Here is a 27,423-nt window from a genome sequence, read left to right as displayed (position 1 = left end):
TTAAAGTATTTCTATAGCAGTATGTTTGTATAAAGAGATTAATGACCTTAACAGCAATAAATGGTATGGAAGTACTTCATATTTATCTTATGGGCAAAAAAAAAAAGACATCCTAAGTAATGTTGGACCTACAAATATTGATTCCCATCAGGCTAGGCACTCCTTGTAAACTCACATTTACAAACATTATTCTATTATTGGAATAAATACATATCCTTTTTTAATAAGCTAACCTAGTTAGGTTTAAATATTCTCCAGTCTTAAAAAAAATAAATATTCTCCATTTTTAAATGTAAGAAGTACTCACAGAGATGCATTTTGAAATATTATAGTCCTATATAGAAAAAAAAAAGTATGTCCATTTGATTTTATTGAAAGCCAGGATTGCTGAGATCTATTAAAGATACTTCTTTAAGGAAATTCAACAATTAAGCTGCCTGTTAATACTTAGGTTGACTAAGAGATGTAAAGTGAATATAAGAAAATGTTAAAATATTAATAACACTATAGCCCTCTAGAGAATATTTTTCAAATACTTATGTATGTGTATTCTGTACACACACCTATTCCTTTTGTATTTGACACATAAAAATGTTGATGATGTTAATTCTATCATGATCCTTAATTTTAGTAAGTTTCGTAACTAACAAAAACACACTGGATTTATGCTTAAAGTGTTACTTGTTGCTACTCAACATAGATAAAGATCAGTGGTCCATTGTTTTCCTCAATCAGTGCTCCTCAATTTTATTGTTATTTTGCTTTCAGGGAAACCATAAATAGGACAGGTTAAACTTCATGATTTAGAGACAAGCGTAGGTTAAATTCTAACACTACAGCTCACAGCGAAGGTGATTAGTAGACAGGGGTCATGGTTTTGAATAGGGACTCTCTATGGGACATAAATTGATACCAGTAGCTACAATTTGAGAAAGAACTGCACCTAAGAGATCGAAACCTTTCTTTTCAGATGCCCCATTTTTTTTCTTAAGAATTCCCTCCAGCTTGTAAAAGGGCAACTATCCCTCATGCCTCTTCACTTGAATGTGGTTGTATTTCTTTACATATATAGTACACATACTTTTTTAAATTCCATTTTTTTAATCTAGAGGAAATGTTTTATAACAACTTTCAAGTTTGTAATGCCTTCTTTAAAGCTGTGCTTTCAGAAAAGACAAGTAACTGCACAACAATGTAAATTTAAAAAGTTAAAGAAGATAGAAAGTAAGTAAGGAGGAAACCTATCAGTGAATTTGGAACTTTGTGTCCTTTGCAAAAATGTGCTCTAAACTCCAGGGAGTTATTTTGGAGATATGGTGTGCAAAGTTTGTAATACAGTCACCAACTGAAGAAAAAAAATACAAATCTTATCCCATTTCAAGGTTTCATTATTTTTCTCACAAACCTCCAGAGGATAAACATTCTTTAGACTTTACTAGTATAAAATATTAAAGAACTAAATTTAAAATAATGCATGTAGGCCCCATAAGATAATACTGGCTTATTTGAAACACTACACAATTCGCATATTCTCTAGCTAATTCCTTTACTTTAAGAAAAATAGAACTTAATTTGATTCAGAATTGGTGGGGGGTAAGAGTGTGATTTTTATTTCTTAGCTTTTAGAAGTAAGTGTTTTTGAGTTATAAAAATAACTTGATAGCTGCCTATTGATTATTATAGTTTTGGGTATAATGAAATTAAATTATATACCTCTGTTTAGTTCTGATTTGCTTTGTCTTCTTGGAAAAATCATGCAACAGGTTTTTATTTTTATAAAAACTTGATAAAACTTTTATAAAAACTTGATGTAAAGACTCAAGTCTGTTGGTTAATGATAAAAACTTGATGAAAAGACTCAAGTCTGTTGGTTAATGATGCGTGTATAAACATGACAAAGCTTTTTAGAAAACTTTGGTCTGAAATATGCTGTAATTCTTACCTGTAGCTTTTAATAGCAAACAACCTTTATTTAGCACAAGCTCTTTCTTTGGGGAATTGCTTTCAAATGAAGTTATATAAAAAGTATTCACATATTAGGACATTTGTTCTAGTATAGAATTATTGGTTGAAACTAAAACGTGTGTTATTGTTATTTTAGATAACTATTAAAGATAGAAGCCAAAATTAATTTTTAAATGTTAGGTAAAGTACTCTGAAGGAGATCTAATAACTGATTTGAAGAAACTCGAGATACTTTTAATGAATGATTTATTACTAGAATGCAACTTCTATTATTATATGTGAGAGTTCTCGAAGTTATGACATTTTTTTTCTAATTCTCTAACATGATTTTGTGATTTCTAAGGGGAAGAGTGAAGTTACGTAAAAGAGAAAAATACCTTCAGCTATTTATTTGATGAAATTAAGTCTAAAAAGCCAAAAAGAGTTGATTATAATATTGATAATCTTGGGCTGTTCCATGTGTGCTGAAAATAATCAGTTTGTTCAAGCTTGCTAAATGGAATCCTTATTTTTATTAAGAAAAAAGAGACTCATTTTTTCCCCCCAGGAATATATACAACCCAGTTTTTACTGCTAATGAGTATAATCCTTATATATTAAGTTTACTTTATATAGCTTCAACTCTATATAACTTAGCCTTTTCCTTACTGGTATTTAATAGTCTGATTACTTTGAATAAAACAATTCCAATTTATAATCAAATGTTTAAAGAATAAATTAATACAAATTGTCATGAGATTAGCTAGTTTTTTTAAATAGTAGGATTTTTTAAAGAAGATTATTTTAAAATTCTAATTAGATTTAATTTTCAAAGAGAACTTTCTCACTGTAATCAAAGGCTATTCAAAATTTTCTCTACTAGGGAAGGTCAGAAGAGAGAAAAGGGACTCCCAAATAGATAGCAAGATCAAATTAGTCAATGCTGCTGATGAATAAAGAGAAAGATACTGCCTTTTAAATTTAGATTTAAGAATATATATGACAATTTCATTGGGCGCCTGGGTGGCTCAGTGGGTTAAAGCCTCTGCCTTCGGCTCAGGTCATGATCCCAGGGTCCTCGGATGGAGCTCCCACATTGGGCTCTCTGCTCAGCAGGAAGCCTGCTTCCCTCCTCTTTCTGCCTGCCTCTCTGCCTACATGTGATCTGTCTGTCAAATAAATAAATAAAATCTTAAAAAAAAAAAAAGAATATATATGACAATTTCAAAGTAAGATTTTTAATTACAGTAGGTTTTGTTTTTCTTTTTTCTTTTTATATTTTTTAGCACTCTGGGTTCTAGCATTCCTTGACAAAAGTCAATTAAATCATAAAAAACAGTTTAGTTTCATTATTTCCATTAAATCAAAGATATAACACCCGGTCATAACCGTAAACAATTGACCCAAGCAAAATTATCAAGAAAAACTTTTTGGTTTCTTCTTATGCATCACTTATGGTTTGCTACTGACAGTGCAGTCATGATTTATTCAACAAAAAGCTTTTAAGTGCAGTCAATTTTATTGTTTCACAGCACCTAAGAAACATTGTTTTTAAGGTGAATTAGAACGTAAAACACATAAGACTTTTGAGGGAAGAAATTACTTAAATTACATAGGTTAAGAATAAGAAACAGAAAAACCTGCACTCCCAGTAAATGCTGGGCTAGATACTAAGGGGTACAGTTGTGAAGTAACATTATATTTCATATATTATAAATATATTTACAAAGAAAAATCTCATGTGAGATGGTTACTAGAGTAGGTGAAGGTATAAGTCTTATTATTCCCTGGAAGGACAGCACACCCAGGCACACTTTGTTTTTTTGTTGGTTTTTTTTTTTTTTTTTAAGAATTTATTTATTTGTTAGAGAGAGAAAGAGAACACAAGCAGGGATAGCGTCAGGTAGAAGGAGAAGCAGGCTTCCCCACCAAGCAAGGAGCCTGATGCTGGAATCGATCCCAAGACCCTGATATCATGACCTGAGCCAAAGGCAAGCACTTAACCGACTGAGCCACCCAGGCATCCCTCACAGTTTGGGGTCTGTATCTGTACTACATCTAACAGGGAAGAAAAGAGGTAGTAGTAAGTCCTGTCCTTAAGCCTACCACTGTATTAGCCTAATGGGGTCTGTCTACTGGATAAGCTCATGGGAAAAGGGGAAACTAAATTACCAAGGATATTTCCTGCTGTGGTACTTAATGTAGGGTCTACAGACCAGGAACATGATGGAAGATGTTAATATTTTTTGAATGTACAAGATACCTTTTATTCTTCTATTACTTTTCTAATTTATTCAGATTCTAATTTGCAGTTTTTGTATTCCATACTTTATAGTGTGGACCATTTTGTATTAAGCTATCTTGAGCCAATGACAAAATTGATAGTTTCTGTCCTAATTCTTTAATTTTTCCTTTGTTCATAATATATTACTTAAAACCATGCATAAAGAAAGCAGTTTTGGAGGAGAATACTGTAGCTAATGAAACTATTTGATATAATTGACATATCTGGTAAATACATGATATCTGGGTGTAAGAGGTCAGGAACCTACTCATTTTTGAGAATAGTTATGGAGACATGCTATTAAAGTGAGTTCCTATATTTATGGAAACACTGCACAGCGAGAGGAAGGGCCAGAACAAGAGTAGTAGAGAGAGAGAGAGAGGGAGAAAGGGGGAAAGAGAGGGAGAGAGAGAAAATGGAATATTTTAATTTACAGAAAAAGTCTGTAATGTAAATTAGGATGAATGTTATAAATGAGTTGCCATAATAATACAGTTGACTTATAAAAAAGGGATTTGGACTTCCTAAGAAAGTCATCTTTCTTAATTTTATGATAGGTTACAAAATATACATAGCATCTTAATTGTTTTGTTGATTAATTTCAGTTTTGTTCAATGTAATGTTTTGGAAAAGTGTGTAAATTTTTTCTCATAGATTCTAAATTATTAGGTTAATAATAACCCTGGGCCTCTAAAGATAGGTGAGTTCAATGAAATAGCAAAATGAAGGAGGACTAGAACATCATAAATGTACTATTAACAAAGTTATGAGAAAGCATATCATTGACATTTGAATTGCGACAACAAAATGTCTTAGCTACTTCCTCAATACTTGGTTCATGAGGTAGTTAGTTACTTATTGTGACTATTTTGACAGACAAATACACCGACTGGAAGAAACCAAGGAGTTTACATTTTAAGGCTTTTCCTTTATCTAGTCTAAAATAGATGAGAAATTGCAAAAGTAGCAACTAAATATAATTTATCTCTATTTTCATAATGCAGAACAAATTGAAAAGCATAGTTCTGATAACATAAGGAGAACTTAAAATGAAAAAAAAATATTTCTACATCATCCCACAAAAATAATAGTGATTTTTTGCTGGGACGAGGGAGAGAGAATGTTTTTCTACTTTTCAGTTTACTGTATCTGAACAACCACATAATATTTTTAATTTTCTTAGACCTACACTTTACAGGAGCTCAAGGAGTCTATATACTCTGCAAAGATTAGTAAAGGATTAGTAATATTTCTACATTTGGAATTAAAGATTACTAAAATATAATCCTACAGTTCATTTGTAAAGAAGAACAATACATTAAAAATAAATTTGGGGAGACACCTGGATGGCTCAGTTGGGTATCTGCCTTCAGTTCAGGTCATGATCTCAGAGTCCTGGGGTGCAGCGCCACATCCAGCTACCTGCTCAGCAGTGTGTCTGCTTTTCCCTCTGACCCTCCCCCCTTCCTGTGCTCTCTCTCTCTCACTCTCTCTCAAATAGAAAAGTAAACTCTTAAAAAATAAATAAATAAAATTTTTTAAAGGATGAAGAAATTGAAGTTAAAGGAAGTTAAACTCATTTTGCCAAAGCAACAGTGGTAGAGTAGCATTATCAATAGTGGGCAGAATTTGTTTTGATAATATTTATTTGCTTAAAGAGTCTCAAAATTCCAAAAAGGAAATTTTTACCAAATCAGATATTTAACAAGCCCACCTTTAATGATTATAATTTACCTTTGCTTTAGTCAAATCACTTCTAAAAGTTTTCTGGTTAAAGATTTTTAAAAATTTAAATATGTCAGAAAATGAGTGTTCTACAAGTTATGTTTTCCTTGTGTTTCACCTAAATGCTATATGCTCAATTATACACCATGTTTATCAGCCCAAGTAAATGGTCATTATCCCCAATGAAACATTATCCCCACAGTTTTTATTTTCAAGTGGCCCTTTATTATGGAGGAGTCTTTGTTATATATTAGAAAGATTTGGGCTTCAGAGCCAGATAAACCTGTGCTATCCTGATTTTGCTGCTTCCAAATTTTATAACTTTTAGGAAGTCATCATTTTCTCTTAGCCTCAATTTCCCCATCTGTAAAATGGAAACAATCATGCTTCTCTTATATGAGAATGAATGGTACTACATGTGAAAATTCTAGTCCATTAAAGACTTTTAATAAGTGAAGTAGACTTTGCTGTTGTTTTACTGTTATTATTTTCATCTTCATGAAAAATTACTTATTTCCTCAATCTCTTGACAGCAAAAAAGGCAGGTTTAATCACAGAAGTTTTGTAAATTGAAAATGAACTAAATAAATATTTGTATTATAGCTCCTTTTCAAGGTGGAAGTAACTACTTTAACATTTTAGTATATAAGATTTCTTAGGGCGCCTAAATGGCTCAGTCAGTTGAGTGTCTGCCTTCAGCTGAGGTCATGATCCCTGATCCCGGAGTCTCGGGATAGAGCCCCCGTTTTGGTTAGGTTTCCTTGCTCAGCGGGGATTCTACCTCTCCCTCTCCTGCTGCCCCTCCCCCATGGGCCCATGCTTCAGCACGCCCACGCACTCTCTCTCTCTCTCCCTCTCTCTCTCCCTCTCAAGTGATTTCTTCTTTTCTGAATAGAAACATACTTGTTTTAACAAAAGTTAATATATTTAAACATGATTTGAAAAGATATATTTTCATCCTTAAAAACTCTGATGCATGTTTTATTCCAAGACATATAATTCTGTATTTTTAATAATTTATAAATTCTATGTCATATTATAACAAAATTATGTTCATGACCTATCTTACCCCTATTCTGGAGCACTACTGGAGATTTAGATTTTTTCCCAGTTTTTGTTCTTGTTATGTTGTTAATACTAGAAATTATGTTATGGTAAATATCCTTTATAACTAAGTCTTTTTGAATTATTATGATTATTACTTAGAAATATTCACTAAAGCAGAATTGCTGAAACACAGATGATCTATCAGTTTTAGGCACATTTTTACAGACCTTTAATATGCTTGACAAAATTATCTTCAGTTAGTGCTATATCAGTTTATATTTCTAGCAGATGTTTACATATTGTCCATTTCCAACTGAATTTCATAATAAGTATTTTAAGAATCTGATGGGGAAAAGTGTTATCTCATTGTTTTAATTGGATTTTATAAGATTAAATTCTTTAAATAATTTATTGTCCATTGAATTTCTATTCATGCTATTCACATTCTTTTTTTCTTTTTTCTTAAAGATTTTATTCACTTATTTGACAGAGAGAGAGAGAGAGAGAGAGAGAGCACAAGTAGGGGCAGTAGCAGAACGGGAGGGAGAAGCAGGCTCTCCGCTGAGCAGGGAGCCTGATGTGGGGCTGGATGCCGGGACCCTGGGATCATGACCTGAGCTGAAGGCAAACACTTAACTGACTGAACCACCCAGGCTTCCCCATGCTATTCACATTCCTAGCCTGTTTTTCCTTGATAATTATTTTTTAAAACAAAATTTAAGTGTATTTTATATATTTTAAGGCCATTAACAATTTATCACATAGTACTGGTTTTTTTCCTCAGTATTTATACTTTAAATACAAGTTTATTATTGACTTTTCTTTGCACTTTTTCCATACTCTTGCCATCAGTCCCTCTGTGATCTACAAGCATTAGGTATATAATAATGCTAATACTGCCCACATGGTAGGGCATTATAAGAAGTGATTACAGGGCTTTATGAATTTTTAGGCGAGGGAGAGGGCAAAGGTTATATATAACTTATCTTTGTATTCTCAATGATCAGCCAAATGTCTTATATGTGTGTGGTTTTCAATAGGAGTTGGCTAATACAATCTCTGTACCCCATTCCTGCAGACTAAAGAAACTACATATATTTTTCACCAGTACTCCAGCATGAAGAACCTATTTGCTATTTCTTGTATATCCTTCAAGAGGTTTTGCACTGTTGTTTTGTAGTTTATACCCAGGGCAAGCAGCCAAACCCAGGTTTGAATTCAGCTTCATTCTCCCACCTTCCTAGCTGTGTGATCTTAAGCAAAGCCTCAGACTTCCTGTCTGTAAAACAGGGGTAATTACAGTATCTATCATATTGATAATGTCATAAGACTTAGGAGTCTACCCAATATGAGGTAACCAAATAATGAGCATTTGCTAAATGGTTATTATTATTACAATCAAAGCTAGTCACATACTCTAGATGAAGTGTAGTACTACAACTGTTAGAGTCTAAATTATTACCTATTACATTATTCACTTTATTAAGTGTTACCTGTGTTCCCTCCAGAGAACGTTATAAAGATTTCCAAGTATTTAAGGACATTTTTGCTTTTTATTATTATTATTATTATTACTATCTTTTTTTTTTTTTTTTGAGAGAGAGAGAGAGAATTTCAAGCAGGCTTCACACCCAGTGTGGAGCCCAGTTTAGGGATCTATCTCACAACCCTGAGATCATGACCTGAGGCAAAATCAAGAGTCAGACGCTTAACCAGCTGAGTCACCCAGGGGCCCCTAGGACATATATTTTTAGACAGTTGCAGGGGAATAAACAAACAAACAAAAAATCTAAATGATTTAGATGTTAGAAAGAATGATAGTGAATTTTTTGCTTATTTTAAAAAATCATACCAAACAGGTAGGATGTTAATCTTAAATAGTAAGTAAATCCCTGACATATACATGTCTTTCAAATTCCAGTAGGGAAAAATGACTATAATTAATTTATACTAATACTTGTAACTTTACTATCTTAATAAAAACCCAGGTAAATGATATTTTGTTAGAAATGAATTACTATGAAATATTTAGAAATCTATTATGTTCATATTAACAAGAAAAAAGAGCAAAATGAGATATACATTTCAACAATTGAGCTAATTATGGATGACTTACACATTTGAAACAGCAAGTAAGACAAGGTCCATTATAAATTTGTTCACATTATACTCATAAATTTCTGTCTCTTTAACACTTTTGCTTATGGGATGATGCTTCCTATTGATAACACTAGATACATAAATTTGATAATGTTTCTTATTCTTTGTATTTAATGTTTGACATTAGCCAAAGTCCAGCTGTACATTTGGAGACATAATTTCAGAGGATGGATTTTAATGAGCATTCAGTATAAGGTTACATTTCTCAAGTATTTCTCCTTGCTCTTTGGATATACTCTCAAAAACCATATGTTGAAAGAAGGTAGTAGCCTAGTCATTGGGTATGTTAATAGGTTCAAACAGGTAAGAGAGAAGGGGAGTATCTGTAAGTTCAGTACAACAAAACATCTGTGACTTCATATAAATCTTTATTATTATTTTGTTATTACTGGAATTACAAAAAAGGAAATAATTGGTCTTAAAAGCCACTCACAGTTAACATTGCACAGTGAAGGTCTGGATTTGCTGATAATATTGTTAAATTCATCAAATGTTCATGTACATTTATGATAGAATAATAATGACAGGGACAATGAGTATCTGAAAAGAAATACACTTTTACTTCCATGAGACTATTGTCATTCTTTAGACACTTGTGGAAACACAAAGGAAAAATGTAAATGACAATCCACTTTATTGACTACTTTAGCTTATTACTTTACTATCTAGAATAACTGCAGTACAAGCAGAGAAATATCTCCTTTCTTAAAATTGTATTATATTTTCAAGGTTGATCTTTAATGAATTTCAGAATAGTCATAATTGTGATATAATAAGAGAAGGTGAGTTTTCTATCAAATAAGTATTTGCAATTGACCTACATAAGAACAGACTTCAATTGTTACAAGAGCTGCCTGACTAAAGAAATGAAGGTTACTCTTTTATGAAAATGTTATAGTGCTCATACTCAAACCCTCTGTGATTTTTAAAAATCAGTATTTAATCAGCATACTAATATTATTTCAAATCAAAAATTACTCACTGCAAAATAATTTGTTACTTTTAAAAAATTGTGATCACTTCTAATAAGCTTTACTACAGTTACTTGTTTGGCCCAGGACTTTCTTGGTTGCAAAACTGAAATTCCCATGTCCTAAGAATATCACCCTCCTGGTCACAGGTCACTTAAAAACATGTTGCCATAAATACACAAAATACAAAATAAAACCAAGAATGAGACTATTGCTATGAGTTATAAAATTTTGAATTCACCTTAAAAAGGGCAAAGTTGATGTAATTATGTTGGTTATAAGAGTATAGTGTTTGTACAAAGTATGTTTAAAAGAAAAAAATGAAGTGTTCCTTAGCATAGGTTATAACAATGATCAAATTTTACCTTAATAAGATACTTACTTCTGCAAAAATTCTTCATAGCCACATATACTTAGAAGATGATCTTTGGGGAATAACTGGTCATTTGTACAAAAATGTAGAATCTCTGCAATTAGGTCTTTGACAAGATAATTAGCTAAAAACAAAGATGAATAATAAAAAAGTTAATAAGAGCTTATCACATATTGGCTGAGAAAAAGGTTCTGAGCACCAAAAAAAAGATACATATATTTTGAACTATTGTAACTGTCTAGCTCCATCAAGAGGTATGAAAATGAGATGCATCTCTTTTATTAGTCTGGTTAAATTTGGAGATACTTTTGAAAAACAGTTGTTTGCATTTTCTTCAATCAGTCTGTCTTCATATTACTGACAGACCTGGGTATTATATTCCTTATGTTAAAACCTTAATACATTGTGGCTCTGCATAGAAAATATTCTACTGTGAGGGCAGTTGGGTGGCTCAATCCGTTAAAGGTCTGACTTCAGCTCAGGTGGTCATCTCTTGGGTCCTGAGATCAAGCCCTGCTCTGGGCTCCTTGCTCAGCAGGGAGTCTGCTTGTCCCATTGCTACTCATGTATATTCTCTCTCTCTCTCTACCTATCTCTCTCTCAAATAAATAAATTAAATCTTAAAAAAAAATAAGTATTCTACTGTGGTTACTCATAGAGACTTAGGAGATGCAGGGAGTGTCTAACCTGTCAGATTCCAAAGTCTGTATTCTTAATGATTCTGAGTCTCCACAACTTACTGTTCTTCCCTTCCCATGTGGGAATTACTCAAGTTTCCATGGTGGACAGCCTTATAATAACTTTGATGAACATGTGTTTTTTTTCCTCTACCTTCTCTGGAGCTCAAGATGTAAAGTCCTTTGTCTTTATGTTCCATAATCTCCCCACTAAACTCTTACATATACATGCCATTTAATAGTGGCCAGAACCATACTGACTTGTTACAGTTATATTTGCCTATGAAATCTTTTCCTAATTATAAATGACAAATAGTACAGGGCTCATTTATTACCATAAATGATAACAGTTAAAAATTATTTATACACACACACATACACACACATATATATATATATATATCCATGCTTTGAGGGTGATCTCATGGTCTCAATCAATGAAGCAAGTACTAATGACCCCTAACCAGTGGGAATTTGAATAGCATACTGCAAACACTCAATTGTATTCATCTGAGTTGTGTTTCGTTTGCAATTATGTGTTTACTTTGCTGTAGCTTCTTTTTCTTCCATAGCTTTTTGTTTGGAGGAAAAGGTTTTTAACACAAACTGGCTAACAAAATGTAGTTCAACTGACATAGCTGGACCAGCCACAAAAAAGTCGGGGCGGGGGGCGGGTAATGCTGGATTTTAAATGTGGGTTTCATGGTAGATCAAGGTATTTTTTAAGAAATGATCAGAGAAACAAATGGTAAAGATCATCATGGAATTAGAGATTGTGGAAATGCTTTAACATGGTAGAGAGTATCTTAAACATTCTGTTGCTTGGAAAGGATGATTGAAATGCTATGATGGAATCTAGCAGAAAATATGGAAAAATATGAAAATCATGACTGTAAGGACTCTGACAAAGAGGGGAGAATATTGCTGTAAATGATGCAGGAAAATATCTCAGAGACAACAGTTCATTTTAATTAATTTGGCTCTCCTGTTTCCAGACTACATCCCCTGTGCTATACAGGGCATGCATGAATTCATTATTTCACTACTATCTTCTCTCCACTCTATGTAGTAGACTCCATAATCCATTTCTACTATTACTTATCTCCTACTATTTGTTTCATGTTACACTTTGAATGTTTCATTATTTAAATTAGACCTATCTAAAAAAAAAAAAAATTAGACCTATCTAAACCTCAAACTATCATCTTTGTCCTTGAAGTCAGCCATTAAGTATCTGTAAATTAAACTTCTCTTGCATAGTGTAAGCCAACAAGTACTCTGGCTTCATCTAAGTAGATTTTATACTTGGACCTTCACTTTGGCAGCTAATATAATACTTTTCCCAATTTCTTTTGGGAAATTGGGAAATTTCTTCCACTTCATGCAGTCCATCTCAATCTGTTGGCCCTATTGCCTACCATATTGAAGAGGAGAATGCCCATTTGATTCTTTCATTAAGTACCCTAATTTTTTGCACATCACCCTCTACCTCTTTACACTCCTTTTAAGATATAAGTATCATTGCTTTTTACTATCTCTTACTTCTTAATCTCTTATTTTTCCTGTACTAACTTCCATTTCCATCAATTAAATCCCCTCTTTTATATATTCAATATCCTCCACTACTATATGGTTTTGTTTTTTCTTAAAATGTCTGTTTGTTTAATCTTCTCATAAAATCTCTCCTCATCCATTTCATTCCATTAAGATAGTATTTTTTTTAGCCTTCCCATTACTGCCGGACTTCTTTAAAAAGTAGATAACTTCTGCAAACTGTTCTCAATCACTCTTTAATCTTTGCAAACTTCTACATCCAACACTTTGCAGGTCACAAATGGCCTCCTAATACAGTTCTAACCATGAGTCATCTAAATCTGAAAGGAAAGACACTCTAGAGTAATTCTGTACTTGGAAATAAGGACAAGGGAATCATCTTCATTGAAGTGTTAATTGAAGATTATGGAACACAGAATTCTTTGCTCAAAACACCTCCTTCTCTAAAGGATTCCATTTCTTCACTCTTCAGGAAACAGTATTCTCTTTGGATGAAAATGCCTTATATAACCTCACCAATCTCCTCCTCTTTATTTATCTAGCTTTCATTATTCCCTAAGTTTCTAGGAATAGCTTCTACCTTTTATTGAAGTCATTCTTGATATACTCTTAAGATACACTATTCTGTTCTTTATAGCACATCTGTATTTACTAGTAAAACACTTAATAAGTGTGAAAGGATTACAGTTTTGGCATAAAGATTATTTCAAAGTGAAAACATTTGAAATCTTATCTGAACTTTGTCTGACTAAAGCAGAGACTCCCTAAAATACAGCTTCCATTAACTTTCTTCTGAGGGAATTTCCTGCAAATTCCAGAAAGGAGACAGACTGCCTATCCACTAGCAGAAATACATATATATAGTTCCTGTTTTCCTACTGAAGCTCCAAATGACACACACTGTACACACACATACACACTTTTACATTAAATTGGTATATAAACATTTAACTCTGGGTATTCAGCAAGTAATCCCTGCATGCATGTGTAGATAACTTTGCATTGTCTCCTACTAATCTGTCTATTGTCAGCTAAGTCACAGCCACCACTTCCACCCCCCTTCAAATACAAGTGGAGAGAGGAAAGGTTTTCCTCCCAACAGTGGCATATGCTGCTTTGTGTTTTCATGAATGTATCCTTTCTCCTCTGCTTCATCCTTCTTCCTCTATACTTCACCCTTTACTCCACTTCCTCTTCCTCCTTCTTAACAACATTTTTAATATCACTGAGAGTACAGACATCCTCTTTACTACTATACATCTCTAACACTGACACAATGACCTAATCACTCTCCTGAAACTTCTTGTAAAAGCATGACCTCGAACTTGCCACATTCAACAAAATAATATCCAGAGAGAGAGAGAGAGAGATGCTGGAAATTAAATATTGTAAACTGGAAGAAGAGAAGTGGTCTCCCTAGTTCACAGTTATTGGCTCTTCTCCAGCAACGGAGGCCAAGATGACACAGATTGTGATTGGCTCAGGGTTTAACACCACTGATTTTGGCTGGGCAATCAGAATCCTGCTTTTAGAAATTTGGAATTAGATCTAATAGAGAGATTGAATTTTCTTTAGGTAGCTGGCCAAATAGCATTTAAGCTTGAGAGCTTGGCTTTCCATGTGTTCTGGAAAAGCAAGGGAAATGAGTCAGCAGAAAACAAGGGAAATCTGAGAAGCAGTAATATAGAAGAGATGAGGTGAGATACATACAGGAATTTTGGACTGCTTATTCATCTGTGGCTTTAGTACATTCCTGAATCTGCTGAATTCTTACTATTAAATTCTGTAAGAAATTTCTATATTCCTTAAGAATGTTTTTTCTTCTTAAGGCAGCAGGAGTTGGTTTTTGTTAGTTTCAAACCAGATAGTCCTAACTAAATATTCCAGCATAACTTTGTTATGGTTGTGGCCCTCTGTACTAACTCAGAATCTAAACTAGAGTAAGAAAGAAAAAAAGCAAAATAGTAATTATATTAATAACAATCGATAAAAGAAAATATTTGTTGGATCATTATTTGTCAAGAAAAAAACAATTCATAGGCAGAAACTCATTTAGTAGCAGCTAATGTTTGAAGAACTATTATTGTTTTACAAAATAGTTGACAATAACAGTGAAATAAAATATTAAACAACTTTAAAGAGATTCTAAAACTAGTAAAAATAGTTTTACTATCATCTGGTGAGTTTGATAACATGCATTTTCCAGATTCCAGGATCCATTCCCAGAGACTGATTCAAAGGATCTATCTGCTCATTATGCATAAGGCTCCTATAGTTTGTACAGTGGGAATAAAGACTATGTATTGGTGCCTATTTTATGTCATAATTTATTCACATTTGAATGACATAGTTGTTTCTAATGGGTAATATTTCCATTTTCATATATATATTCATTCATATTCATTCATATGCTTTATCTATAATCTTTTTGAAATTTAGGTTTTGTTTTTAATATGTTAAAAATTTGTTATACTTGCCATCAACTATTTTATAGCAGGAAAGTAAAGTGTCCTGAGGTGTGAGCTATGTGCAGAGGGTTCTTAAAAACAATAGCTAAACAAATGTTAACAAAAGGTTTCCAGCTGTTTTCCTCTTAACTCTACTTCAGGGCAAAATATTACCATTTAATAATGCTTCTTTTAATGCTTTCAGTCTGTGCACTCAAGGCTATGCAGCCTATACCAGCTTTATGGACATTTTTAAACTTATTTGCAAGGTTGCTTACCATATGGCATAAAATGAAGTACTTGCGTTGAGTTATCAATACAAATACTTATATTAAACTTAGTATTAGAAAAAAGCTGATAGGGAAATGCTGTAGTCATGCTCCAGATCTTCCCTGAGTTGGAATTAATGTCAGCTGCATGGTATGTTTCTCTTATTCTGAAAAATATATGGAAAATAATACTTAGGAGACGATTATAAGAAACTTTATGCACAGTATTGCTATTGAAGATTTAAAATATGAAAACAATCAGCAGTTGATTTGTGCTATAGTGCTGTTAGCAAGGCCAGATTGGTAAAGATTGCAATTATACCAAAACAACTGTAAAGGACCATTCTTTAGATTTCCCCAGGAGCATCTCATTTGAAGCAATTAAGAATACATTGTCATTCATTAGGCATGAAAATTCACTCTGAACAATGATTACTTCCTTCATTGACATTACTTTAGAAGCTTGAATGCCTCTCCTTGGTTTTCGATAACGTTCTCAAGCTAGAAGTCACTCATTTTGATTTAAGGATTTTTTAAAAATAAATTCTCTTGTGCCCAATTGGTAAATACCATTCTTGGCTGTAAATTTTTGGATTTTACACAAATCTCTGGATTTTACATAAGCAATTTAGCCCAGAAGTCATTTGTACACACTGAACAATTCTTTATTGCTCAGATGAGTCAGAGAATTGCAAAATAGTTTATCCTTGGAGCCAGAAGCCTTGAGCTTGAATCCTGACTCTTCCATTTAGTAGTTTTACGGTTGGAGGCAATTTATTTGACCAGTTTCTTTATTTGTACAAATGAGGATATTTGTATCTACTTCAAAGGTTTATTGCAAGGATTAAAAGTGAAAAAGCATGCAAAAGATTTTTGTAGAAGCATATACCCACCCATATGATGTATAATTATCATTATATAGTATTATAGTTGAATCCTTGTTGATGCATGTTATTGCCCGCACATAGAATATAACATAAAATTATTTGCAACTTAGATGTTTAAAATACCTTTGATGATGAATATGAAATCATGGGGGGTTGTTATTGTTATTAATTATGCAGACATCTAAATTTTGTAGTGCTATTCCCACAGAGGAAGTTATACGTTCTGTGTATAGAAGGTATACTATGCATTCTATGTAATGTATCAACATGAATTACATCCTTGGCATTCATTGTATTTGTGCAGCATTAAAGTAGTGTCATGCTCACTAAAGTAGCTTAATCTCTATGCCTTTAAATTGCACAGAAACATCCCCTCCTTGAGGGGCCTGGCAAATGAAAAAAATGCATGGCATCCATCAGGATCCTTATTTTCTGAGTCCCATCCTCATCCTTGCTGATTCAATAGATCTATGGAGGAATCTTTACATCAGCCATTACTGCTGCTACTCTGAAATTCCAGGTTGAGAACCCATTGTTTAGGATAAAGATATGGGCCACTCTCCTTTGTTACACCTAAGGTAAAAGTCTAGACTCCAGTTCTGGTTGAGGGGCTTTATGATTAAGCATTCACCATGTGATAGGATACTACTCTATACATACGTGATTTAAGTATTCTACTGTTTTGGGAAATTGAATCTAAAATGCACATTAATGACCTATTCTCTCCTAAAACTTTGCTGAGTGTCTACTGTGTTCAAAACTTTTAATATGCTATGCCATTTTATTGTGTTTTTTTTTGCAAAAATATGACACATTCCTTGAAAGATGTGGCTTAAAAATATGTCACAACAAGAAACCAAATCCAACAAATTAGACAGCTTCTTTAAAGGGTGTATAACAGGAATATCAATAACACTTATAGGTATGGTTATTTAAATATTAGACCAAAAAAAAAAAAAAAAACAAAAACAAATGAAACCGGATACATAAATCCATTCTGTTGTGACCCTTTTAGGAAATTTGGCTTTCAAACTCAGTTTGATCTTTTGAATAAAGAGCCTCAGACATTACCTAGTACATAGATCCTCCAAAAATAGTTGCTGTTGAATGAATAGTGTGTTTGTTTACAAAATATTTATTGCATCTATAAATTTAATTATTTTATATGTGAGTATACAAGAAGACTATTGAAAACCAAGATAAGTGTGTGTGAATATTAACCTATATTTTCCTTTCACTACTCTATAAAGTTTATTATTGCTTGTTTGTTTTAATTTTCATGGTTACTTTGAAAGGAGCCATTGAAAAAAATTACATTTAAGAATTCAGGAAATGCACCATGAGCTACTGACAAACCATTACATAAAACATTTTCTATCACTATTGCATCCACAAGGAGATTTCATCTAAGAATATTACATTGTGTTAAAAAATTAATGGGAAAAATCATAATTAGTGTTTTGTCAATGGATTTATACTGAGTGATATCTTGTGATATTAAGAGAGCTATTTCTCATGCTTAGAGGGTAGAAATGATCACATCTTATATTTAAAGTGTCAAATTCCTGGCAATGCTTGTCAGTTTGGGACAGTGAATAGTTTATTCTTTAAAGAATCAATATTGATAACTTTAAAGATCCTAATTTAGGAGTCCAAAGAGTCATTTTAGTTTTTTTCTGTGAACAAGAGTAAGACATTAATTAAAAATTAAATATTTTCATGGATTTGAGTTCCTTGGTTTTGTTTTTCATTTTTTGTTTTTTATCTGTGTGCCTTTCAATTCTTCCAATAGGGTTACAAGTTTTTTAAGGCAGAGACCTTGCTTTTCTGTTTGTTCTACATTTAAATATCTCTCATACATGGACTATTTATTAGGCTTTCAAATAGCCTTTTAAATTAATGATTAATCCCAAATGATCATTTAGTAGTAAGCTGCTATAGCTGATAAATAAGTTATAGTTCATTTATATGTATATTTATTATTTTTTAAACAGCTATAAATAGATAGACATCAAGAGAACAAAATGTAAATGCATTAATTTTTCAAAACATTAGGGAACCTTAGCAATAGAAGAGATGGCATTATATAAATTTTAGCTGCAAATGAGAAATTGGTCCTAAAAAAAGGCATCTATAATTATAAGTTCATTTTAAATGAGCAAAAAGAGGACCAGTGATGTTTTTATAATATCCCCTAGTGAACAGATTGTTTTTCAATGGACAAACACCCATGCACTTTGCTCATTTATTTTGGCAGTTCATTCAAGGAAAGATTACATTATTAAGAGGAGGGCACTCTCACCATTTAAAATAGTATATCCCAGGTAAGAAGGATAAATCTATGCTATTTTGTGACATAACCAGAGAAGTCAATCAGTTATGTCATTAAATGAGAAATTAATTCACTGCAAACTAAATAATCAACAAATAGCAAGGGCAGGTCTGAAATTATGAAACATTTAGCTTTAACTGAATTTTTAAGAGAATAAAATTATTTGACTAAAAACAACAAAAACAATGCCAGAAGTTAATGAACTAATTTGTCACAAATTTATATTTTTCATTACGTTAAAAATTCTAAAAAAAAAAAACCTCTGACATTTTAGATTCAAAATTAATCAGTTCAGTGATGTTAAATTAAAATAGACAAATTTATTAAAATAGACAAATTTCAAAGTTTAATGAAATAGCAACACTCACTTTTTTACTTTGTCACAGAAGGAGGCCAGAGTCTTATTACTGCCTTGAGGTACTTCGACTAGCTGAAGAGAATAACCTGTCAGCTTAAAACAAAAACTGTTAAATTAATATAGTTTGGTGTGGAGAAGACATTAATACAATCTACAATTTTAATTTTGTTTTAAAGATTCTGTCAAGGAAGGAAGGCCTTCCTCTGCCCTACGGTCCTTCTGGCTGGACTTAGATTGACAGGAGACAGACTAACAGGAGAAAATCAAATTTCACAGGCCTGTGTATGGGGACTCCACACAGACAGGAGATTACAAAAACAATGAGGCAACTGGAAGCTTATTAGAGCTAGGGAGAGGGGGAAGGGCCCGAGGACACAAAGGGGAGGAAAGCCATTAGCAAGAAGGGGAAAGATGTTTGAAAAGAAAGGTTGCCCTATTATGTGGGTAAATTCCTGAGGTAAAGGAGAGTCTCTGTTATTAGCTCCCTTCCCGTTACAGGGTCTCCTTTCTTACCTAAATTCAAGAAGTTACCGAGGAAGTGGGGAGTTTTTCCAGTGTCTGCTGGATATTTATTACTTTTAACTTGAAATAATCTTTATGCCAAAGAGGCACAATTTGGGGCATCTCATCCTGCATCCCTTCAATTCATTCTGTTTTTTTTATTTTTATTTTTTGGATATTTTAAGTGAAGTAATGTATATAGACAATGTATAAATCTTAAATATGTAATTTAAGTTTGAGGAATGTAGACAACCATACTATTAGTATCACAATAAAAATACAGAACATCTCCATCACATTAGAAAGTGCCCTCAAACATCCTTCTGTCAAACTGTACATCCATTTGGTAACTACAGTTATTCAGATGGCTAACATCATAGATGAAGTATATGTGCCCTTTCTTTCTGGTTTCTTTCACTTCAATGATAGATGTTTTTAAATTTATCTGTGTTACCACACATCAATAGTTCATTTTTTATTGCCAGTGAGTACTATTCTATTGATGACAATTTTACAATTTGTTTATCTATCTTCCTGTGGATGGGTATTTGAGTAGCTCGTAGTTTTTATAAAGAAAACTATTAATTTTCATCTATGAATATTTGTATGGACCTGTGTTTTATTTATGAATAAATCCATAAAGGGCTCAGTCAGAAGTGGGTGTATGATTAACTTTAAAAGAAGCAATTTTTGCTTTGTGAGTATTGAAGCTGTTATTAGGTACATAACATGTTTAAATTTATTGTATCTTCCTGATTGACCATGTCATCATTATGAAATGATAATAATACTAATACTAATAATACTCTGCTTGGAACTGTACTTCTTCTGCTGTTAATAATCAGCTTTTTGTTTGCTGATTGAATATTATATCTTTTTATTTCTTTTACTTTCAACTTATTTTTGCCTTTCTTGAGTTTGTCTCTTGTAGATAGTAGTTAAATTTTTCTTTTTTTATCTAGTTTGTCAATTTCCCCTTTTTACTTGAAATGTTTATTCTATTTATATTCAGTATACTTATGGATATTGTTGGATTTGAGACTGCCGTACTCATTTTTGTTTCTATTTGTTTCTATTCTATTTTATCCTTCTATTTTTCCTTCCCTGTTTTTTGTTTGTTTGTTTGTTTTTTCTCATTTCATGTAATTCCTTTGTTGGATTTTTGGTTTTCCTTCTCACTATTATTTTTCCAGTGGCTGTCTTAGCTTAGAAATGACAATAGGCATCCTTAACATATCACAGTGTACTTAGAGTTAATACTGTACCCCTGCATTTATAATGTAAGAATTCACAAGAGCAAATAACATTTACCCCTTCCATCCTTTATGCTGTTCTTGTCATATATTTTTCATCTATTGACATATATGTAAAATAACTCAATAAAATGCTATTGTTTTGGTTTAAACAACTATCAAAAATTAACTTAAAAGTCGGTTTTCATAGTTACTAATATATTTACCATTTGTAATGCTCTTTGTTCATTTCTTTTTTCTTTTTTTTTAAGATTTCATTTGTCAGAGAGAGAGTATACAAGCAGTGGGAATGGCAGGCAGACCAGGCTGAGGGAGAAGCAGGCTCCCCACTGAGCAAGGAGCCCCATGTAGGACTTGATCCCAGGACTCTAGGATCGTGACCTGAGCCAAAGGCAGGCACTTAACTGACTGAGCCATTCAGGCATCCCACTTTGTTCATTTCTAGATTCCATCTGGTATCATTTTGCTTGCATCCAAAACACTTTAGTATTTCTGTGTGCATGTTAGCTGACTAATTTCTCTCAACATTTGTTTATGCATCTATTTCATTTTAAGTTTTGAAATGTATACTCAATGGATATAAAAGTATGTAGATGTGTGTGTGTGTGTGTGTGTGTATCTACATACAGATACACACACACACACACACATAAAAATATAGGTATATATATATATCTTTTAAAATGCACTCCATTGTTGTCTGGCTTTTATTATTTCTGATAGAAACTTGCTTTAATTCAGATTGTTGTTCCACGGTGTGAACTCTGTTTTTCCTTGCTGCTCTCTTTTATGATTTTCTCTTTACATTTTGTTCACAGATGTTTGAATATGATTTGTCTTACATCTGGCTGTCTTTGTATTTATTCTGTTTGGGAATTGTTGAACTTTTTAGATCTGTCATCACTGGGTGATTTTTCATTTCAGGTATTATATTTTCAGTACTAGATTTCATAGTCTTTATTTTATTTTATTTTTTGTAGTTTCTAACTTTCTCTTGAGATTCTTCGTTGGTCTACTCATTATGCCCATCTTTTACTTCATCTGGTTCAACATTCTTTTATAACCACCTTAAAGTCTCATTCTGTTAATTTCAACATCTGGACTGTGTCAGAATCTCTTTGTAAAATCACTGGGTTATTTTCTTGATTTGGGGCAAAAATTTCTTGCTTCATTACATATCTGTGCACTTATTATTATTACATGTTCAACATAGATGACACGTTGTAAATTGTGTTGTCCTGTTTTCAAAGTATATAATTTTTCTCTGGTAGGCAGTTAGATCCTTTTGATGAAGTTCTAGAACCTAGGTGAGGTTCGGTGGGCTGAGGTCCGGAGCCGATGACCAAGAAAGAATTCTTGAGACATCTTTGGTGCAAAATGGTGGTTTTTTTTTTTTTTTTTAAATATTTTATTTATTGGACAGACAGAAATCACAAGTAGGCAGAGAGGCAGGCAGAGAGAGAGGAAGGGAAGCAGGCTCCCTGCTGAGCAGAGAGCCCGATTTGGGGCTCGATCTCAGGACCCTGAGATCATGACCTGAGCCGAAGGCAGAGGCTTTAACCCACTGAGCCACCCAGGTGCCCCAAAATGGTGGTTTATTAAAGCACGGGGACAGGACCCGTGGGCAGGAAGAACTGCTGCCCCAGGTTGTGAGGGATGGCAGGTTATGTACCCTGCGGTTGGGGGAAGGTGAGGGAAACGGAGGTTTGAACGGAGTTTTCATATGCTAAAGGAGGCACAAGGTGCTGGGAAACCAGAGGTCTCCCAGCTTGATTAATGTTGTCTTTTAGCAAGCCATTAACATCAAGATAGTTGGGAGATTCCTGTCTTGCAGGATTGTGACCTCTGCAAGTTAACTATTTGTTTCTCATTTATGGGGGTCACGGGTGCCTGAGGAATGCCACACACATCACCGAGGGGAGCGGATGGAGAGGGGTGCAAGGTGCCAGCTTTTGCTTTGTCCTCAGTCAGCCTCCTGCTCCCTCATCACTTTGATCTCTTCAGCCTTTATTTTATTTTTTGTTAGGGTACTTCTATTTTGGTAGGTGCAGCATTCACTCTAGAGTTGTTGTTTTATACTCTTAAGGGATAGCTTTGGGTAATCTCAGCTGAATGCCTGAAGTACTCAGCTCAGTGTCTTCTCTTGCTAGGTTAGAACTTCGGCACTGTGTAACTTACATTTGTGTGTAGTGAAGACAATTGCTTGACCAAAAATCAATAGCAACTGCCATGCAAATTTCTGACTCCCACCCATTGCGTAGCTGGAAATGTATTCTACTCTGGAACACAGGCTCTGCCTTCTCAAGAGTAGTGATACTGCTGCTCAAATGGGGCTCTACTATCCTGCCCCAAAGCAGAAATGAGGATGATCATGCAACACATTGGTGTTTCCCTTCTAGGGTCAGGTCCTGTACTGCCTTGTGTTCAGTGCCTGGAATCAGTTTAGTGCTTGTTATTCTGCCCTGATTAGAAATAGATGTTTCTAAAATCACTTTTAATTCAGATGAGTTGAGTTGCTACCTCCTCTGCATATGCTTCAGACAGAATTAGGTATTTCTTCTCCTATGGACTCATTCTGTTATTTTACTCTGTTGACATTATTTGTTGACAAGTTAATTTGAGCAATATGCTATTTCTGAAATCAAGTATCATGTCTTTTCTTTGCGTTCATTATGCCTAGTATATCATGTTTATTTTAAGAATATGATAGTTATTGAATAAATGAGGAATCCTTTTGCTTCACCCTGGAAATTGTAGCTGCAATAATGTTTCTTTTTCTCTTTTTTTCTTTTTTTTTTTTTTTTCCACTGTTTACTTCCAGTTTCACTTGTGTCTAGACTCAGTGTAAGCAGAGAAATACTCAAATATTATACAAAAAATGCTCTGGTGACTTAATTGATTGGAGAACTACTGATGAAACCATAAGGATGAATTGCACAATGATTGCATAATTTCCTACTCTTGGAATAATCCCAGTAGAAGATGCCTGCCAACAGTATAATTTAGGAGACCCTGGGCAAAAGGACATTTTTCCTACCATAATGACATAAAGTTTTAATTTATGACAGTATGACTCAAAATATAAATCTAATGAGATGTATGTATGTTTCTGTGTGTGCATAATAACACAATAAGAATCAAAAGTACTTTCATCAAAACCTCCAATTATGATATTTTTATCCAATAAAATGTAAGGGCTTTAACATTTTATTTAGTTGTGACCAAACTGGAACTTTAAAAATGATATAAAATTTTTATTTTTCTTTCTTCAGAAAAAGGTCCTTAATTTAGGAATGCAGGATTTGTGAATAATAAATTATTTTTTCCACAAATAATATTAATACATTTTCCTGTTCAAGATGAGTGACCCTCATCACCAAATTAATCCAATGCATTACTGAATGATTCTTTCAGATTCTTTTTTTTTTTTTTTTTAGGTCAACATATATGATACATACCTTTCTATTCTTTGGCCATGTATTTTCCCAGGTCCTGGGTAAAGAAGACCCTTCAAAAGGCATCAGAGAACGTTCCACAATGTCCATATTTCTACATCTTTTATTCTCTTCTTTTGGTATGAAGTCAGTTGAGAGGGATGGATACATAGAAGGGATGCTGCTTTCAAATCCTATGTGGTAGTTGTGATTTTCATTTTCTAATTCTCTCTGTGAATTAATTTTATCCAGACTAGTAGGTGATGAAGCTAAAATCTTGAACCTGTAATCATCAGTACCATGATGTTTTCCTATGGGGTTTCCCCAAGAGGTTTCTTTGTTTGTGTTTTCAGGTTTTGGTAGCACAGAGCTCCTAAAACCAATTACCGGTATTTTCCTAACCTGGTGACAAGAGAGTTCTGAGCTTTTAGAAGTGAATTCATTCAAAGGTATTTGGTGTGTTTCATCTAATGAATGCTTTCTTGAGTTCCCGCTTGGTGCACTGGGTACAAAAACAGTGTTTTCTTCCATTTCAGTCTGACAGAGTGGAATTTTATTACTGATCTCATCTACTAGCTGATCAAAACCCAGACCGACTTGGCTAGGGAAAAGGAACTGATTTATGGAGTGAAATTCTTGGTGCTCATGCTGCTCTTGATGTGATTCACTGGTATTTAGATCTGTTTTCCAATAATATGCCATTGTTTATTTTATGTAATTGAGAGTGTTGATTCTGCTCAGATGTCTACCTGATGATATTATAAAAGAGGAGAGGAATTTTCCTAGAGAAAACACAAAAAGAAACAAAAAATTCTTCGATTAATTAGAAATAAAAGAACTTGCAAAAAATAAATATGATGAATACATATAAACAATTGTTTTAAAGCTTCTCCTTAGCAAATGAAAAGATTCATGGATAATCTAAAACTCCATCAGGGTTCACAACATTAAAGTCTCTTGGGGGAGTATTGACTTTATATTTGTGAAACTCCTATAAGAGAAAAATAAGTCTACCTGAATTAAGACAGGAATTTCATGAATCATTCAAAACTTAATATTCCCCTTTGAAACTCCTTTTCCTACTGAAGATCTGCTTTCCTCCACATAACATCGCCCTCTTATTCAATCATCTGTAAGTATGCTAGCAGGTTAAAGTCTTCTATTAGCTACAGTCTTTTCTTGATCAGCAGTTACTCATTCCTAGACATAGTCTTAACTTTTTTCTCCTTTCCATAACCAATTATCTTGTAGGTTGGCTAGACTCTTTCGTCCTCTTCCCAAAACTCTTTAAATAATTGTAAACTTCTTTCACTACTTCTCCAAAATGACTTTCAATAGGTTCACCAATGAGCTTCATGTCAGTAAATTCAGTTGACACTCATCAGTTTCTTTTTTTTTGTTTAAAGATTTTATTTATTTATTTGACAGAGAGAAAGAGAGAGAGAGAGAGAGAGAGAGAATGAGAGAGAAGGAAGATGCAGGCAGAGGGAGAGAGAGAAGCAAGCTCCTCACTCAGCAGGGAACCCTTTCTGGGGCTCCATCAAAGGACCCTGGGATTATGACCTGAGCAGAAACCAGACACTTAACCTATTGAGCCACCCAGGCGCCCCAAAATTCATCAGTTTCTATTTTACTTTATCTCTCTACCATACTTGATTCCATTCACCATACTTCTCATTTTAAGTTTTTTTGCTTTCTTACTTTGACTCTCTTTGATACTGTACTCTCTAAGTCCTTCTTTGTTTATTCTTTATCAAAAACTCATTTGCCCGGATGCCTGGGTGGCTCAGTTGGTTAGGCAGCTGCCTTCGGCTCAGGTCGTGATCCCAGCGTCCTGGGATTGAGTCCCACATTGGGCTCCTTGTTCCACAGGGAGCTTGCTTCTCCCTCTGCCACTCTGGCTGCCTGTGCTCACTTACTCACACTCTCTCTCTCTCTCTCTCTCTGACAAATAAATAAATAAAATCTTAAAAAAAAAACAAAACTCATTTGCCTATTACTCATTTTCCACCTGACCCTTGTCAGAGCTTCTTTTCTTCTCAATTATTCTCTCCTTGTAAATTATTTCTTACTTCCTGTGGCTTGATTTATATGTTAATGACTCCAACTAGACTGTTCTTATTATTACCTTCTCAATGTCTCCACTTTGAAAGTTCAAAACTTGTATCATAGTTCACCCAAGAACCTGCTCCTATTCCATTTTTCTGTGACAGAAAATGACATCCACTCAATTGCTCAGACCAGAAGCCAGAGTTTCATCTTTGAATCTTACCTCATCTTTATTCTCCTATATCAAATAAACTACCAGTTCCTATAGAAAATCTTCTGTCTACTGCTGTCACGATGCTAGTCTAAAGGTTTTATTCCTTCTGTGGAATGTGGTGTTGTCTCTGAAACTGCCTCTATATTTTCTGCATCCATTCCTGTGTTCTGTAATCCATTTTTTCCCTTATATTTTAGTGATGTATTTAGAAACTAAGCAAGTATGTCTTCTGGATATAGCTTTTCAGTGGTTTTCCTACTGCCTCAGGATAACATCTATAGATGCTATCTATGTAAGATTTCACTTTTCCATTATATCATGAGACCATGTTAATCTTTCTCACTTATAGCTCAGTACCTAGTATTTTGCTTTACTCATAGTAATTGTACATTTGTATTTGTTGAACTGATGATTTGATAAGTTAAAAAATTATAGGGGCTCCTGGGTGGCTCAGTGGGTTAAGCCTCAGCCTTCGGCTCAGGTCATGATCTCAGGGTCCTGGGATCGAGTTCCCGCATTGGGCTCTCTGCTCAGCAGGGAGTCTGCTTCTTCCTCTCTCTCTCTGCTTGCCTCTCTGCCTACTTATGATCTCTCTCTGTGAAATAAATAAATAAATAATCTTTAAAAAATTTTAGAAAATTATAATTGAATTATAAGAAAATGAAATTAAAAAGTATTTGTGTCATTTTTATGACTTTATTAATTCCCTTAACAAATATATGTTTGTGTGTTAAAGACTAAAAAAGGGGGATAATTATGATAGTGGCTCACTATCAAATATAATTATCAATATTTTTCAATGGCAGTTGATTATTATTCTGTTGGCACTAAGATTTATTTAAAACTCGTAATCACCTAAGAAATAAATGAATTAGATTTATTATACTGCTTTGCTCAAGAAATTGAAGTGATAGATTTGGCCAAAAATTTCAGTTCAATGCAAT

At 33.5% G+C, this 27,423-nt stretch overlaps 1 protein-coding gene across 1 annotated transcript in view; it reads right to left on the bottom strand.

The window, feature by feature from the left end:
- PIK3C2G (phosphatidylinositol-4-phosphate 3-kinase catalytic subunit type 2 gamma) overlaps positions 1-27,423 on the bottom strand; it is a 343,791-nt gene that overhangs the window by 291,507 nt on the left and 24,861 nt on the right. The window contains exons 2-5 of the mRNA XM_080811598.1: positions 24,241-24,998; positions 19,039-19,121; positions 15,461-15,618; positions 10,514-10,628 (exon numbers count right to left, since the gene is read on the bottom strand). Of these exons, the coding sequence (XP_080667724.1) occupies positions 10,514-10,628; positions 15,461-15,618; positions 19,039-19,121; positions 24,241-24,918 (1,034 nt within the window). The 5' untranslated portion in view covers positions 24,919-24,998. The remainder of the gene's footprint in view (positions 1-10,513; positions 10,629-15,460; positions 15,619-19,038; positions 19,122-24,240; positions 24,999-27,423) is intronic.

Source organism: Martes martes (assembly GCF_963455335.1).
Source record: "Martes martes genome assembly, chromosome: 8".
NCBI lineage: Eukaryota > Metazoa > Chordata > Mammalia > Carnivora > Mustelidae > Martes > Martes martes.
The sequence above is the reverse complement of the archived record's forward strand: the minus strand, read 5'-3'. Positions and strand labels throughout refer to the sequence as shown.